The following is a 16,758-nucleotide window of genomic DNA, read 5'->3' on the forward strand; positions in this document are numbered from 1 at the left end:
TGGGTTAACTTTTCTATAAATTTTTACATATTGGATCTTCACTCACTCACAGGTACCTACATATATCGTGGACACGTTGGGACCGCCTTTATTCCAATAGGGTCAGGGCTGCAATTACTACATTTAAAATTCCCCCCTTCCTTAGGTCACTCCCCAGTAACGTAGCCGGCCAGAACCGGTACCAGAACTGTGATTCAAGGACAGTCCAACATAGAATCCAATGGATTTATTTCTTTAAAAAAATAAATTTTAAAAAAATTTAAAAAATTAAAAATTTTTAATACTCGTGTCAGTGCACGTATGTATATACTTAATGAACAGTTATTTGTGTGTGTGTGTGTGTGTGTGTGTGTGTGTGTGTGTGTGTGTGTGTGTGTGTGTGTGTGTGTGTGTGTGTGTGTGTGTGTGTGTGTGTGTGTGTGTGTGTGTGTGTGTGCTGCAGTTGATTTTTGCTTGTAAATGCTTTTCCAGAACGTTCTCGGAATCAGAGTTAAAATTAATCCACAGATAGATTTTACGTTCACAAATCAATTATGCTCAGAGTTAATTATATAAATCAAAATAAAATGAGCTATGGATAAAAACATAGATCCGCGTTTTTTCGGATTAATGTTATAGGTATGTTAGTGAAGTTTTCCTAGGTGAGTAACACTAAGAATCGTCACGTTCCCATGAGTTCGTATTGAAGTTTTCCCCATTTCAATGCCGCATGCATGATCCAGCTTCAACTCCTGAAAAAAAGGAGAAATTTTCAAATATGCATGCAACAATTCATTCATTGCTGAAAAGTTCTGTACACTTCTATGTTTTTAAGCTTTGCTGCAGATCGCATTATCGCAAGGATCCATTTCAGGACATGCTTTGGAAATTATTTTTCTGCTATTTCCTGTTGCATTATACTCCTGTTTTCTCCAGTGATGGAACACTTAGAGTTATGACTTTTAATATTTGGTTATCCGGTGCATCAGTGAATCATGGACTTCAAAAAATCGCCAAACATATAGCTATCCTTAATCCAGATATTGTTGCTTTACAGGTAGGTAAGGTCACAAATTTGATTTCTAAGGAAAATAAAATTATTACCTTTGAAATGCAATTTGCGAGGGTTACACTCTTCCCAAACATTTCCCTGATTCAGGAAGTTGAAAACGTTTACGTGGTTGGAAATCTCACACAAATGTTAGGTGGAACATGGACGGGGATACATCGTCAGAATCAGAGCTTACCGGACGTGGCCGTGCTAACTCGTCATGAGGTATGTAATCGAACAAACTTTTTTTTTCAAATTTTACTCTGATTATTTTAGTTTTGTTTTTCGAGTTTAATTATTTTTATTAATTTCTACTCTATTTATTTTTATTTTTTATTTTTTTCAAATTTTATTTTATCCCTTAATTTAATTTCACTTCTTAATCTTAATTTTTTAAAATCATTTTTTTAATTTTATTATATTAGTTTTAGTTTGATTTTAACTTCTTAAAAATATTATTAATTATTTTTGTCCCAATTTTAATATTTTCATTTGAACAACTTTATTTTCTCCCTAACTTTGCCTGAAAGAAATGGGTGGGTAGGCGTAATTATTACACAACTGTGACTTTTCTCAACAAAAAAAAACACAAAGTAATCTCAGAATAATCTCTCGCTACTAAGACGAGGGTCCCACACCTTCACCTCGGCGTAACCTTTTCGTAGTCGTTTGAACTTCATACCTCTGCCGACCATCTGTCAATCTCAAGGCTCTAAACAGCCTCCTCAAAGCACTCAGCAATTTCTTGCATTTATGATAAGGAGAAGGAAGGAGCCGAAATATGTACTTGCTAAAAAAAAAGCTGGTCCATGCATTTTATGTGTCGGCTACATGCAAAAATAATTCCTGACTTTCAAAACTAGGATCGAAATAAAACAAATCTTGTCGAGTGAAACATTATCAAGCAGAATCGGATTGGAATAGTCAAAGAAAACTATTCGTTTCAAAACTTCTCTGTCGAAGAGAACTAAATTTGTTTATTTCGGCTGGAAAAATCCTATAAATTTTGAGCAAATACCTGAGGTGGTACGGATTTCAGGTTCTTATACAGGATAGTAGATTATGGTAGAGGGGGGTTATTCCGTCCATTTCTTCCTAATTGCCGTAAAAAACGGTCCGGAAGATGCGGGCGCGTGCACAAAGCTGGCGCACTCCAATCGAACTCCTTGTAGAAAATAGCGCGCCGGGAAGCCTGAAAACATATCTTCCGGACCGTTTTTTACGGCAATTAGGAAGAAATGGACGGAATCACCCCCTCTCCCTAATCTACTATCCCGTATACGAATACTTCAGCTGAAATCCGTACCACCTCAGATTCGTGTGGTGATGCCTTTAAGCAGAGAGTGATCGTATGCTAGGTTCATCGGAATGGACCTACCTTCTTTTTCTTTTTTCTGGAATAAGGGCAAAGAAGAAGTAGACTAAGAATACTAGAACAAAAAAAGAATTAGCTCAGCACATCTACGCGACTTAGTCCTTAGAAATCGCTTTTCAACCGTTTTTGCAAAAAAAGTAGAGGTTTGTTCATACATTTGTAAAGGTCAGGAATTCATTATGGCTTTACAATCGCTTGCGCTTTCACGTTTTTTTTAAAAACAGCTGTTTATCCGCTGTAATTCTTCGACCAAACTATTTTCTCTTTTTTTTCTCAATTCTGTAATTTTCCTTTAGTTTAATTAGCGCACTGAAAATGTGATCATGTTCATTTTTTATCAAATATATCCTGTTTGAATACCAATTTCTGATCCGTTGAGCACGCATCTAAGTCCTAGGACATCATTGACCTCATCCAGAATCAGTTCAATGAAGAACGCAATGAAAAATGAGTAAATAAAGGGATTCTAACGCAAAAATTTTCGATAATCGTCTCTACTATTGGCCCTAATTCACTCCTGATCGTGGTTAGCCGTTCAAGGATTGCAAAATTGGTGAGCCCTTGAGCTTGAGGTCCCCTCACCCGTTCCCACAGGTTCGCTGACGGATTCCTTCGTTCGTGGTTAAGTTGGTCACCCAAACCCGGGTATCTGTTTATTTACCGTAGCGTTCTGGGTCTGGGAAAAGGTATTCGCGTCAGGATTTCTCACCTCCTGTAGCAGGAGAATGACCTGCTAACCAACCACCCCTTATGCTTCGACCCCTTATGCCAGGGTCCTGTTGTGTAAAATTTAGGAGAAATTCTAGTGAGCTCTGTTCCATCTCCTTTTTGTTTTATGGCACACTTGTAGGTGTTTTCAATCAATCAATAAATAAATAATATGATTTAGATCCATGCTCATTCCTACACTGACACAAGTAAAGGAATTGGTGTTCGAATTTTGGTGGATCAATGGTATTTCATCAATTTTTGGTCGATGCACTTGGATTACCTTGCTTTCGGCCCATATGCAGCCTATAATAAATTGGTCACATCAATGGATCAAATCCTAGCCGGGGAGCATCCGAGGTTTAGGCACGGTGTGTCTCTTAGATTTTATTGATTCATGCAGACTAATAGACAGGAATATAGGTCGAGTGGAAAATATGGAAGAACTCAAAAATAACTCAAGAATGGCAGCCTGGAGGAGAAAGTCGGAAATTGTGCCCGTGATTGTTGCTGGTGATTTTAACACCCCATCGCATCTTGACTGGACAGATGCCACAAAGTAAATTGTACATAAGTTTTTTTTTTGTTTTTAACTTAAGATTGCCCTCCCTCACCTACGGAGGGCGTCAGGTAAGGTTGATCCAGAAACAAATTGTTTGGGAAGAGACAAAACGACCCACCGTTTTCTTTAAAGAATTAGACTTATTCTTATGATCTACGTTACGTTATGTTGTTCTTATGATCTACCTTGTGTATCCGAAAATTGATGCCGTTATAGGGATAGGCATGGCGGTTGGTCAGTGGTATGGCCGGCAACTAAAGCAATGCAAGACATGAAATTCATCGACTCATTCAGAGCGCTTCATCCGGATGTTGATCAAGATCCTGGTAAGTAAACACATTTTCTGTTTGCTTCGTTGATACATTTTATTTTCTTTGTTAACACATTCCATTTTCTTTCGAGAACCCGTTATTCCATTGAATAAGCCGACGTTAATCCTGATTTCTTGGTCCGCTAGCCTTGAACTAGCTACTGTTAATGTGTCATAAAGTGGATAACGGATAAAGAATCTGGCGTCAAATCAATCCGCTTGGGATCCGCCACCACGTTCACTTCAATTCAGAATCGTTTCAGGCCTATGAACCCGTGTAACTGGCCTATACAATGACTTGCGGTGGTTAGCCAATGGGTCAAGTCAGTGTTTTTATCCTCCCGGAAAAGTCTGGTACCAATTTATCGACACCGGAGGGCTGAAAGGTTTTGTGTGCACCAGAGCAGATACAATCCTTCGATCGATCGTAGCCACTGTGGAACTTTTTAGCGACTGCGCTACACCCCCTCTTAAAGGCATCACCCCATGAATCTGGAGTGGGGTCGGGAGTTTCAGCTGCGTTGTGCCTAGACGGGATCGTAGATTATGGAGAGAAGGGTGGTTCCGTCCATTTCTCCCTAATTGCCGTAAAAAAACGGCCCGGAAGATGCGACACGTGTGCAAGGTTGGCGAATTCGATGGAGGGAATAGCGCGCCGGGCTGGCTTTAATGTGTCATGCAGATTCAAATTGACTTCAATCTTGGCTAATCAAATCTTTACTATCAAAAATCAACCGTAGTCGCATGGCTGATTACGCGTACATGATGCCTAAGAATATATAAGGTATGGTACTGTAGGATACAAAAATACTGTCCAAGTCACTTTTGAACGAATCTCACACATATATGCATTCTTATACCATTAGAATGTAGCGCATTCGGTTTCGCTGGCTTCACGATCGATCGCGGTATCCAGTCCGCCCTAGTGCCCCTTCATCCCTCCGGAGTCGATAAAGTGGTATTAGACTCGTCTGGGAGGATAAAAACACTGACTTGACCCGTCGGCTAGCCACCGAAAGTCATTGTGTAGGCCAGTTACACGTTCGTAAACCTCAAACGATCCTGAATTGAAGTGAACGTGAGGACGCATCCAAGCGGATTGATTAACACCAGGCACCTTGTCCTCTATATTTTATCCACTCCACTATGTTATATGGTTTTTCAATGCACTTCCATACGAATTGTATTCCGACTTCGTATTACTTGAGGCTATACATGGTCGACAGTGAATAAATTCAACGCAGAATGGGACTATGCCATTCCAGAGCCTCAAGATCGGATCGACTTCATCTTTTATCAAGGTGACCTCTAACAACTGTACATGGAAATTTCCACTAATTAATTTTAAATTTCAATCAATTTTAAGAAGACGATTTCATTAATTCCCCAGTTTGTTAACCAACAATAAACTCTTTCTAGGGAAACTCAATCCGATCAAGTCCTTCATGTATGCGGGAAGTGAGCCGCTGAAGCCTATCCCATATCATAAGGACAACGATTATCCATCAGATCATTTTGCTGTGATTACTGAATTTGATGTTAAGGATATATTGTGATTCTATGTACAAAAAAATTATATGGATGACATTCAGAAAGAAATGACACGTATTTATGATCAAATATATCTGGACAATAATTGAAAGGAAAAAAAACAACATTTGAGAGAAATGCATTCATCAAAGATTTGTAGTCGAGACAAAACGAAATGAAGCACGGTTCAGTTGCGTAAGCGCTTGCGCTTGAAGCGTCGCATTGCGTAGGCGTAGCGATTAGGATCCAGCGCGGATCTTCACGTAAACTGTAGCGATACATGGTGCTACTAGGCGATCCACTCTCGATCCGAATCGCTACGCTCCACCGCTTTGCATCGTGGTGCAGCCGCCTACGCAACTGCACCATGCTTCATGTCGTTTTGACCCTGCTACAGTATGGTTAGGAAACAATGCAGTAAACCTTAAACTTGCGGCAATAACTTTTACAAAAACATAGTTTTCAATCTAGTGAATCTAGTGCAAAGATAACGTTAAGAACGAACAAAGATCGTAATCTAAAATCAAAATAAAATCGTAATCAAAATCGTAATTCCTCAATTCCACATTTCTTTGAGGCCGCTAAAATGATCTCGTGTGGATTCTTGAGCGGTCTTCGACATATGCGCCATAACAACTTGTTGAGACTTTCTTGCAAGAAAGCTATAGTAGATGAGTGTGAAGTTGATAAAGATTATCCTCCAAGCTCCACACTGTAAAAAAAATCAACATAAAAACTAAGGACTTTAGCAGGCAATCCACTGTCTCTTTCCAGAAATTTACTTTAAAAAAAGAGGATGTTATGCTGCTAAGTTCATAACATTATGAGGATGTTCAAGATGCATTTTTAAAAGGTAGTAAGAGAGAGAGAGAGAGAGAGAGAGAGAGAGAGAAAGAGGTCAAGAAGTTTAAGTCAAGAATAAGGGTGCGAGGCTGGATTTTCTCCAAAAAAAAAACGCCAAACGAAGAAAAAAACGCCAAAAATGCCAAGAGCAATCTATTGATTTTCCAGAGATTATTTGAACCGGCTCCATTCTTAAAAGGTAGTTAAGGATTTTTTTAAAGAATCAAGAATAAGGGTGCGAGGCTGGATTTTCTCCAAGAAAACGCCAAAACGAGAAAAAAAACACCAAAAATGCCAAGAGCACTCCATTGATCTTCCTGAGAATATTTGAACCGGCTCCAATACGAGAACATTCACGTTCTTAGGATTTGTTCCAGGTAGTAGATACTAATAGGTAAATTCGTGCAACAACAACAAAAAAAAACATTTTGAATTTTTTTGCTTTTTTTGATGCCAATATAAAGTTAGAAAAATGCAGAGATATTTTTAAAGTAAATCATTGTCAGAAATTTGTTGAGATGCAAATTTAATTACATGTATATTATATCTCATGTGCTCCAAATCAGTTCATCTCAGCAAGCTTTGATATTATTTTGCGAATACTTGTTAACTTCTGAGAGAAATACTGCCGGTTCTAGTTTTTTTTCTCATCTAATCCTTAAAAGTACAAGGAGATCTTAGTTTCGTAGATCTTGTACCTGTTTTGAATTTGTTTTAACTTTCGAAAAATTCTAAGAATTCAATGAATCTCTCCGAACTCACCGCATCCAGTAGATGTACTATAAAATAACTTGTTCCCATTGTCTCGCTGTTTTCTTTTTGAATTATCAATAAGCCCATTACGGACATAGCACTAATGCAAATGGATTCATTCACGGAGATCGATAAATAGATAGGTGAAGTACGATTTGTTTCCGCTATTTGGAATCTGTAAGGATTCATGATAGCATCAGAAAGAATAAAACAGGATGTAGTGGAAAGCTAGTTCCTAACCTATTACCTAGTCAAACCCTAATCGAAATTGGATATTTAGGGTCAGCATTAATAGCCTATTAATGCTGAATTCATATCGAATAACGAGATAATGGTTAGCTATTCGTCACATCACCTGTATCAACTGTGCTCCCGTTGTTTGTCGATTTGCTCTAGTATGGACCACTAATACTTCTGTTTGTTCCTTTAGTCGCTAAGGTTGTCCTTTTCTTATGGGTCGTAGACTCAAAAAGCATCGTATCTTTCTTGAAAGGACTTCATAAGGACGTTTGACCATCGAATCGACGTTACTCGTCGATAGTACTTTTGATATCGCTTGGTATACAGATGCTCGTAGCTCTTGCTCAACGATTCTCGCTGAAACGCATCACGTCTCCGCCCCTACTTGATTCAAAGGCATCACACCTCGAATCTGAGGTGGTACGGATTTTAGGTGGAGTATTCGTTTACGGCATAGTAGACTATGGAGAGGGGGGTGATTCCGTCCATTTCTTCCTAATTGTTGTAAAAAACGGCCCAGAAGATGCGGCGCTTGCACAGGGCTGGCGCGCTCCAATCGAACTCGTTGTAGAAAATAGCACGCCGGAACGCTCAAAGCCGTATCTTCCGGGCCATTTTTTACGGCAATTAGGAAGAAATGGACAGAATCACCCTTCTCTCCATAATCTACGATCCCGTATACGAATATTCCACCTGAAATCCATTGCATCTCAGATTCGTGGGGTGATGCCTTTAATTCTCCTTTACGGTATGCGGTAGATCCTCTGATCTTCCATCGTTGACGTAGGACTTAGGACTATTCTTGAAGAGATGACACACATTAAGCAGATTGGGCCATGGTTGCCATTGTCATGTGGATCTCCCTTCTTATACAACTGCGCAGTCTTGCTGGTTTCTCATTGCTTATGAAAAAATTAGGCAGATAACGAGTAAAGAGCCTCGCCAGTGTACAGATAGGGATGTCCTTGGGATGTGAGAAGGAGGTTTTTCAAATGTTCATGCATGATTCTGTCGGGACCGAGTGAAGTAGGATCTCCAAGTGACATGTTGGCATGTCGGGCTTTGGAAGGCTAGACCTCTAGGACGCTTATTCCAACGAGACCTCGTTCATCTTTCCTCAGATGGTAGGGAAGCAAATGGACGTGGCGTCAAAAAGATCGGTGTAAAGCCGTGAATGACCTTCTTCATCCCATTTCTCGATGTTGTAATTGTTCTACCTCGATCCCGAAGGGAGTCGTTTTTCTTTCCCGACTAACAAAGTTCTAACAGACGTGATGAATACATTTTCTTGCCTCTGCAGCTTCAGATAACACTGTTGCTCTTCCCGCTCTAAACGTGGTCGTGATTACTTGCAGCTGAGAAGTCGTGCTTGCTTGTAGCTCATGCTGCTCCATTGTCCGCTCGAGCAAATGACGAACAACTGGAGCACAGATACAGGTGACACTTAAATGATACGGAAGCAGCACATTAAGTTCACAGTGAATAGCCAGCTTAGACCAGATTACTTCTCTTCATAACAATTACTCACCGCTGTCCAAGGGAAGCATTTCTATTCTTCCATAAATGTTTCGACCGCACCCAGACAGTGATTGCTATCTGAAAACATCACATCATGACCCATTCAAAGATGCTATTCCAAGTGTTCGTAATGAACAAGCACCTGAAGTTCTTATTTCTTCTTGCAAAGATCTAGAATCTTGTTTTTTCCTTATTGCACGCTACTAATTTTTTGTTAAATTTCTCCCGTTTACTCAAGTAAGGATTAAAGGCATCACCCCACGAATCTGAGGTGGTGCAGATTTCAGGTGGAGTATTCGTATACGGGATGGGAGACTATGAAGAACGGGGTGGTTCCGTTTATTTCTTCCTAATTGCCGTAAAAAAACGGTCCGGAAGATGCGGCGCGTGCACTAAGCTGTCGCTCTCCAATCGAACTCGTTGTAGAAAGTAGCGCGCCGGATCGCTTGAAGCCGTATCGTGGTTTTTTTTGGGAAATTAAAAAAAGGGGGGGGGAACCCCCCCCTTTTTTTTTTTTTCTTTTCTTTTTAAAAATAATCCTTATAAAATTTCAACTTATTTTTTTTTGGGTGTTTTATTTTTTTAAAATAATTTATTTATTTTTTTTTTTTTTTTTTTTAAAGAGGAGAGAAAGTTCTCTCGTCTTCGTCAAGGTTCCACGATTTGTATACGGTGTCAAAGTGGGGGAAGGTGACGAGTTTTATTTTAATGAAGACGAGTGACACTTGTTTTAACCCACGGATTCTCTGAATTACCTCAGAGAGGTCGGAAAGGATTGTGAAAAAAAAGTAGCAGAGTATTTCAAATTAAAAACTTTTCTTCATCCTTAAAGGCATCACCCCACGAATCTGAGGTGGTGCAGATTCCAGGTGGAGTATTCGTATACGGGATGGGAGACTACGGAGAGGGAGGTGATTCCGTCCATTTCTTGCTAATTGCCGTAAAAAACGGCCCAGAAGATGCGGCGCCGCACAAGACTGGCGCGCTCCAATCGAACCTCTTGTACAAAATGGTGCGCCAAAACGAATGAAGCCGTATCTTCCGGGCCGTTTTTTACGGCAATTTGGAAGAAATGGACGGAATCACCCTCCTCTCCGTAGTCTCCCATTCTTTATACGAATACTCCCCTGAAATCTTCAAATCGAAAACTTTTCTTTATCCTTTAAATCTCTGTACTTCCTTTATCTTTAAAAAAACAGAGATCACATCATACATAGATCACATTATTCACATGTTGGCTCAGTATTTCAATGATTGAAGATCCAGATGACATCCTACAATTTATCTGGGTGTGGGTTATCTGCTTTGCTGAATCCGTGGAAAGAAAATGATTCAAACTCGCAACCGGTACTTTTTATTTATAAGAAAAAAAATATATTCTGGCAATTTTTAGAGCGTAATGGTTCTCGTATCGATCTCGGTCTTCAGTCCCACTTTGTACACGCATAAAACTGATAAAAACTCACTATCAAACTAATAAATCCTGCCGCTGTGGTTACAGTAATGAGCGGTATTTGGTTCTCATTGTTCTTATTGGCCCAATATCCCAATACAGTAGTTAGCACCGTCTAAAAATAGAACCGTAAATTCGATTAATAAGAGAAATGCTGAACATGAAAAGAGTGTATGGGACACCATTGGCTTACTGTAATTAAGAAAGTGATGCATGGTAAAGATGATCTGCTTGAATATCGCTCGTAGTCCTTCGGCGTATAAACAGCTATACAACGTTCAATACTCAAAAATAAGCTTGAAATAGCAAATCCACAAATTGCAAAGACGAATGCATTTATTACAATATTTTTGACATCCTGGAAGATGTGCTCTTTATTAAGAAGGAAAAAGTAAACCAATTTAAAATACGGACCTCGCCATTTTCTGTCTCAATAAAATAATTAGTAGCGGCGAGAGAATAAACGCAGAAAGAACGAAGCAAACCAAACATAATCAACAAAAACACAACCATTCTAAATCATAACCAATTTTTATGGAAGTGTAGATTATTTCAGGAAGCTGAGCAGCAAAAAAAAATTCAAATAAATATCAAACTCACCTAAAATTCCTATGTAATCCAGAATGAGTGAAGAGAATGTACAGAGAAACAATTGATAAGACATTCCCTAGTAGATACATTAATAGTACGAATAGAAGTTGTATGGAAATCATCTGAATCGCTGTTTCTGATTAGTTTTTCCAGGATTTTAAAGCACTAAATTAGCGGAACACGAATTATTGGGCGAATCGATGGATAGTATTTTGCAGTAATCACGAGCAGATAGAAAAAGAAAAGAAGAATTTTTTAAAAGAAGAAAAAAACTAAAAAAAGGAGAAAAGATGGAATTGGGAGAGAAAATCCATAAAATCCATTCTGTCATTCAATTCATCATTCACAAAGGATATCTGAAAAGTACAAATAACATCTTCTGAGGAATAGGAACAATTAATTGACAGAGAAGTTAAGTAGCCGCGAAGAATGATTTTTTTGGACGTTTACGCTAATGATTCGATATTGATTTCGTATACGAAGAGTGAAATTCGGATAAAAATCCCACTTATGAATTCCTGTACATCTTCACACTTCTTTTTTTTCCTTAAATCTTAAATCCTTAAAAATCCCAATTATGCATTCCTGTATAATTTCACATTTTTTTTGTTTTTTTTTCCATGAGAAAACGTTGTCCTATGAAGAGCTGTTGCCTGGTAAGCAAACAGACGATGGCGAGAAAATTGAAAAAAAGAAGTGAGACACTGAACGACCGCAATTTCCAAAAGTACGAATATAGTTCGAAAATGCAAACGCATATATTTGTTGAAAAAGCACATTACTGTAACAATAATAGATCCTTTTAACGAGAAAATGACGAGAATCTATTCCGCGTTGAATGCGAGATTCTTGATTGACTATTGTCACTAGGGAATTGGAATTACATATGTAATATTTTAGATACATACGAATGCACTTTACATTATGAAAAAAGCAGACGAAGCATGTCCCTAACAGGTTGATATGTTCGGAACGAATAGGGCTTTTTTTTGTTTTGACCCATATTTTTTTGGAAGTTTTTCTGACCAATGGATCTCAATGTAAATAAATGCAGAATAAATTAGTTAAAGCCTTCATTACTAATCAAATTAACCAAAGTAAAACTTGCAATTTAGTAATTAGAGCGAGTAAATTATTATTGCAATAATAATAATAATAGTAATAATAATAATGATAATAATAATAATAATAATAATAATAATAATAATAATAATAATAGTAATAATAATAATAATAATAATAATAATAATAATAATAATAATAATAGTAATAATAACAATAATAATAATAATAATAATAATAATAATAATAATAATAATAACAATAATAATAATAATAATAGCAATAATAATAATGGTAGTAATAATAATATCAGTACTAGTATTAGTAATAATAAATATTTGGAATTTTTAATAACATCACTCCACGAATCTGAGGTGGTACGGATTTCAGGTGGAGTATTCTTATACAGGATACTAGATTATGGAGAGCGGTGATTCCGTCCATTTCTTCCTAATTGCCATAGAAAACGGTCCGGAAGATGCGGCGCGTGCACAAGGCTGTCGCGCTCCAATCGGACTCGTTGTAGAAAATAGATAACAATAAATAGTTCCAACTTTTCCAGAAAAAAATTAGTTAGCATTAGAAATGTTGAGGTCGAACGTTGATAGAAGCTTTGCTAGTATAATCTATGAGAAAACAGTATCTCTATATGCAATTCTGATTTTCTATTGATTCCAAAGATTTTGATTCACATCACGAATTCCTCCTCCTCCCCTCTCCCCCCTGAGGCAACTCTTCTCTTTCTTCATTGATCGTTCTATGATGCAGAATAAAGCAATGAGACTTTATAACAAAATTCTCTGGGGAACGGAAGATCTGGATCGGTAATGGAGTATTTCGTCGATGTCAGGGGAATTCTCACCAACTTGATGAATCGAGTGGCTTTATAGGGGAATCTTATGTTCGCTTTACTCAAAAAACCATTCCAAGCTAGGCGTAGTGAAGAAATTTTCTACATACCGGAAAACCTCTGGTACCCATCACCTTTCGTTGTATATTTCATGCAGAAGGTGAGGTTACTGTAAAGCTTCGAATTAGTATTTAAAGACAGCCTAAGCGGAATCTGACGTAGTGAGAGAATCCACGAGAAAAGCTAGAGACGAGGTTTTAGGTTGTGAGATCCGAGACGTTTCCGCTCATCTCTTCCTAATCCTCGTAAAAACGGCGTGAAACTTTGCTTACGACGATTTCAGTTGCAACGCGCCATCATTGCGCACGCGCCGCATCCACGTGCAAGCGGTCGAGAATCGGTGAGTTCCCCTCGACCCCCTATTGAAGTAGAACCAATGAACAAGCAGCGAAGGGAATCGTAGCGCGTACAGAGTGGCACGTTCTAACGTACCTCGTAGGAAAAAAAAACGGTTCCCACGCTGTTTTTCATGACGATGAGGGAGAGATGAACGGAACCACCCCTGATCCTACAATCTACAACCCTATCTCTAGCGTTTCCCGTGGGTTCCCTCACCACCTTAGATTCGCGATATCCTGCCTTTACTTCCGCAACCCTTGTCTCCAAGCTCCTATGCTCTTCGATTGTACGTGAGTACACGAGCCGAATAACCGAATTACTACTTCATATTAGAGTGTAGATTGCCAATTTGTTGGCTTAATCCGAATATTCTATTTTCTGTGCACTATTGTTCGATGGGGAAGCAGTTCAATGAGGTCTCGTTTTGCCTCCAGCGCAAGGAATACGCCGTACAAGTTCTCCAACTCCAGATTCAGAGCTCGCAGATAACCGCAAAGCAAACACTCCTCGAAATTCGGAACAGTCGCAATTACTTATAATTAATAATAAATTGATTCTATTCTTGTGATTGTCTAAACCTGAGCACCGTCGGATGTCATCGCTCTGATATTAGTGGAGAAATAAACAAAGATACATACACTAAATAAATGAGAAAATAACTGAATATTACATGTATAGTATGTAAAAAATTGTATAAGTAATATATAAATAAGAGGTAAAAAAATAAGTAAAAGTAAAAAAAAAACGTTAAGAATAAATAAAAGTATACAAGTAGAAAAAGTAAAAAAAGCAAAGTAAAGTCAAATAAATATATAAGTATATATAAATGAAAAATGCCGAAAACGAACTATTTAAAAAAATAAATTTAAAAAAATAAGGTGGTGCAATTTTGTGGCATAAATTGATATCACGCATGAATTGATGTTGAAATCTAAAAATATCACTCATATGACAAACGAATTAATAAAAGAGGATAAATTTCGAACCACTAGAATAGTATCAAGCTGAAACTATGGGGCAAGGAAAATTTATTCGTCCACCATCCTTGATATCGCAACAATGTACCAGAGTTTACGTCAATAGGATTAATTTATGTAACGCGAACAGAGAGAAGAAGAAGTGGGAAGGAAGTCGTTCATATTATAGATGTACTTACTGATGTATTTTCTACTTTTATGAAAGTAAACAAATCATAAAGTAACAAAAAAGCAACAAAACCTAGTCATACATTAAATCCTTAAATGAAGGATGGATGAGAGAAACGTCGAGATTTGAAGAAAAGTGGAAGAAAAGTAATTTAATCCGCATTTTTTTCTTTCAACCTCGCCTGAGGCACGCCCCAGATCCGTTCATCCGTTGCTTTTAATAAATTGGCAATAAAATTTTTAATAAAGATAAGCACTTTGCTTGACTGCCTTTAGTCATTTTACGGCTTGAGTAAGCGTCCACAAATCTCTGCGATCCTAAGGAAAAAAGTTGAGAAAGACGTTGGCGGCGTTGTAAACAGACGAACGCCAGGCGCCCCGTCTTCTCATTTTTTTTTATTATAAGAAAAATTTTCCTGAAAATTTCAATGAATCAACCCCATGGATTTTGGGACACCACTTCCAGTAGCGCTTCCAATCGATTATTGATTGATATCTTGTGAATCAAACGTCCTATCACGAAAAAACGGTGAACCATTGGGTCTCTTTTTTGTTTTCGACCTTACAATTAAGAATTTCGCTGTGCGAAAGTAATTAATTAAGGTTAGGAGACCGTTGGTATCTGTCAGACCAAATTTTGGTCAGGTCCAAATTTTAAATGCTTGTTTAAAATTGGCAAAGCACTTCCGATTTCGTTAATTTATTCCTCTTCGGATGATTTTCGGCAGGGGACCAATACGTGGAACTCTTCATCCACGACCGGGACCGATAAATTGGTACCAGACTCGTATGGGAGGATAAAAACACTGACTCGACAAATCGTCTAGCCCCGTAAATCATCTGAATAGGCCATATACGCGTCCATGAACCTCAAACAATTCTCAAGAGTCAAGTCCAACGCGTCGGGACATCACAGAAACCTTGACCTACCAAGCCAAGCATTTTTTTCTTTCTTTTTCTCTTATTCTTTTTCTTTTCCATTTCGTCACTCTTGTGAGTGTTTTTGAAAAAGATACCTCTTATGGTCTAAGAGTTCCAAAATTCAGGATTTCTTTCGCGTATTTGTTTTTATATTCCTATAAATTTTCGCATTCCTAGAAATTCCATCTTAAACGTGGAACTGGAACACAGCATCCCACCAAAAAAATCCCCCTCAAGGTAAATTTTCTGCTCACGATCTAAATTACACTACCACTCAGACAGTGTTTTATTACCACAAAAGAAAAATAATGAATTTCAACGCTTTCTATTTCCGTAGCATGAGTGCAGTAGTTTTTACATTAATTTCGCAGAAATGAAATTAAAGAAACGGTCTCCTTACCCAAAGAACAACTACATACCATATAATTACGTTAGTGATAGGAGTTGTTGAACTCTTGTGAAAGTTACAAACGTTTAAAGTAAATTTCTATTAAATTTTCAAATTTTTAAATTTGAATTTCACAAATATTCTGACCACTACATACGCGGACAACAAAGAGTTCCCTATTAATTTCCCTTAATTAATTAAATAATTGAGATTAATAGAGACTAATTAATTAGGTGGAAATAATTAGAATGTTTAAAAACGGTGATGGTTGTGGGAAAAAGAAAACCTCAAATATACCGAATGTAATAAAATGGAGAGATAGGAGAAGAAGCGTTAGTGGATGTGAAGATAAGTGTGAAAATTTCTTTAAAATGTCTTTAAAAAATGTTTTGAAGAAAATATTCTTAAAAAAATAATTACGCTGCTACTTACCGCTCGCGAAGCTCTTATAAAACTTTATTTGAAATTTTGGTAAAAGTATTCCGTGAATCTGAGCAAAACTTATACTTTTACTGAGTTTATATACGAATTTTTCTCCATACCACCTATATGGGCGGTTATGAATCGGAAGAGTGCAGAAGGAGGGCAGCAATTGAGTGAAATATAGGTTTTTAGGTGGATTTGTTCCACTACAGCGCTTATTATGGAGGCGTTGATAAAGAAATTTTCAGGGCTTTACTAGAAAACGATGTTTAATTTTTTAAATTTTACCTGACGTTAGGTCAAACTGACTATCACCAGAAATGATCTAACTAATCTGTGCTACTCTGGAAAATCAAGGATCGCTCCGAACGTTGAAAAAAAAAAATTCTTTTTTCCATTTCAACAAATTCAGAGTGGTCAGGAAATTGATTAAGTGACGGAAATTTCGTTCAGATAATATAAAGTAGCAAAATGAAAGGTGACAATGAGACTAAATTCCAACGGAAATTTTAGCAGAAGCGAAACTGTGGGAAAAACAAATCCTGGGAGGTGGTTTCTTTCAGTTTATAAAAATCTGCGTTTCCTGTTTTCCTAATCTGAAGAATAAAATTTTTAAATAGAAATAGGAGTACATTAAAAGTGTACTGCTGGACCACA

The 16,758-nt window shown here is 37.7% G+C and overlaps 3 protein-coding genes across 4 annotated transcripts; 1 reads left to right on the forward strand and 2 right to left on the reverse strand.

Moving 5' to 3' along the window:
• Window positions 1-856: 856 nt before the first annotated feature.
• Window positions 857-5,541, forward strand: RB195_012840 (uncharacterized protein; the record flags this gene model as incomplete). 2 transcript variants are annotated; one of them, XM_013449069.2, is made up of 7 exons in its annotated part: window positions 857-1,036; window positions 1,139-1,255; window positions 3,295-3,484; window positions 3,537-3,672; window positions 3,892-4,001; window positions 5,194-5,286; window positions 5,405-5,541. In XM_013449069.2, 7 exons carry the CDS (start codon window positions 857-859, stop codon window positions 5,539-5,541), a joined length of 963 nt encoding a protein of 320 aa, XP_013304523.2. The 2 variants fall into 2 exon arrangements, with proteins under 2 accessions (XP_013304523.2, XP_064058285.1); XM_064202404.1 differs by having other exon boundaries at window positions 935-1,036.
• Window positions 5,542-6,071: 530 nt separating this feature from the next.
• On the reverse strand, window positions 6,072-11,035 carry RB195_012841 (uncharacterized protein; the record flags this gene model as incomplete). The annotated part of the gene is made up of 7 exons (XM_013449068.2): window positions 6,072-6,227; window positions 7,121-7,286; window positions 8,880-8,947; window positions 10,336-10,437; window positions 10,516-10,680; window positions 10,737-10,836; window positions 10,923-11,035. 7 exons carry the CDS (start codon window positions 11,033-11,035, stop codon window positions 6,072-6,074), a joined length of 870 nt encoding a protein of 289 aa, XP_013304522.2.
• A 1,013-nt stretch (window positions 11,036-12,048) lies between these two features.
• On the reverse strand, window positions 12,049-12,956 carry RB195_012842 (uncharacterized protein; the record flags this gene model as incomplete). The annotated part of the gene is made up of 2 exons (XM_064202405.1): window positions 12,049-12,375; window positions 12,936-12,956. The coding sequence occupies 2 exons, from the start codon at window positions 12,954-12,956 to the stop codon at window positions 12,049-12,051; spliced, it is 348 nt and encodes a 115-aa protein (XP_064058286.1).
• Between the last annotated feature and the right edge of the window lie 3,802 nt (window positions 12,957-16,758).

This window comes from Necator americanus, chromosome V, assembly GCF_031761385.1.
Source record: "Necator americanus strain Aroian chromosome V, whole genome shotgun sequence".
Lineage (NCBI taxonomy): Eukaryota > Metazoa > Nematoda > Chromadorea > Rhabditida > Ancylostomatidae > Necator > Necator americanus.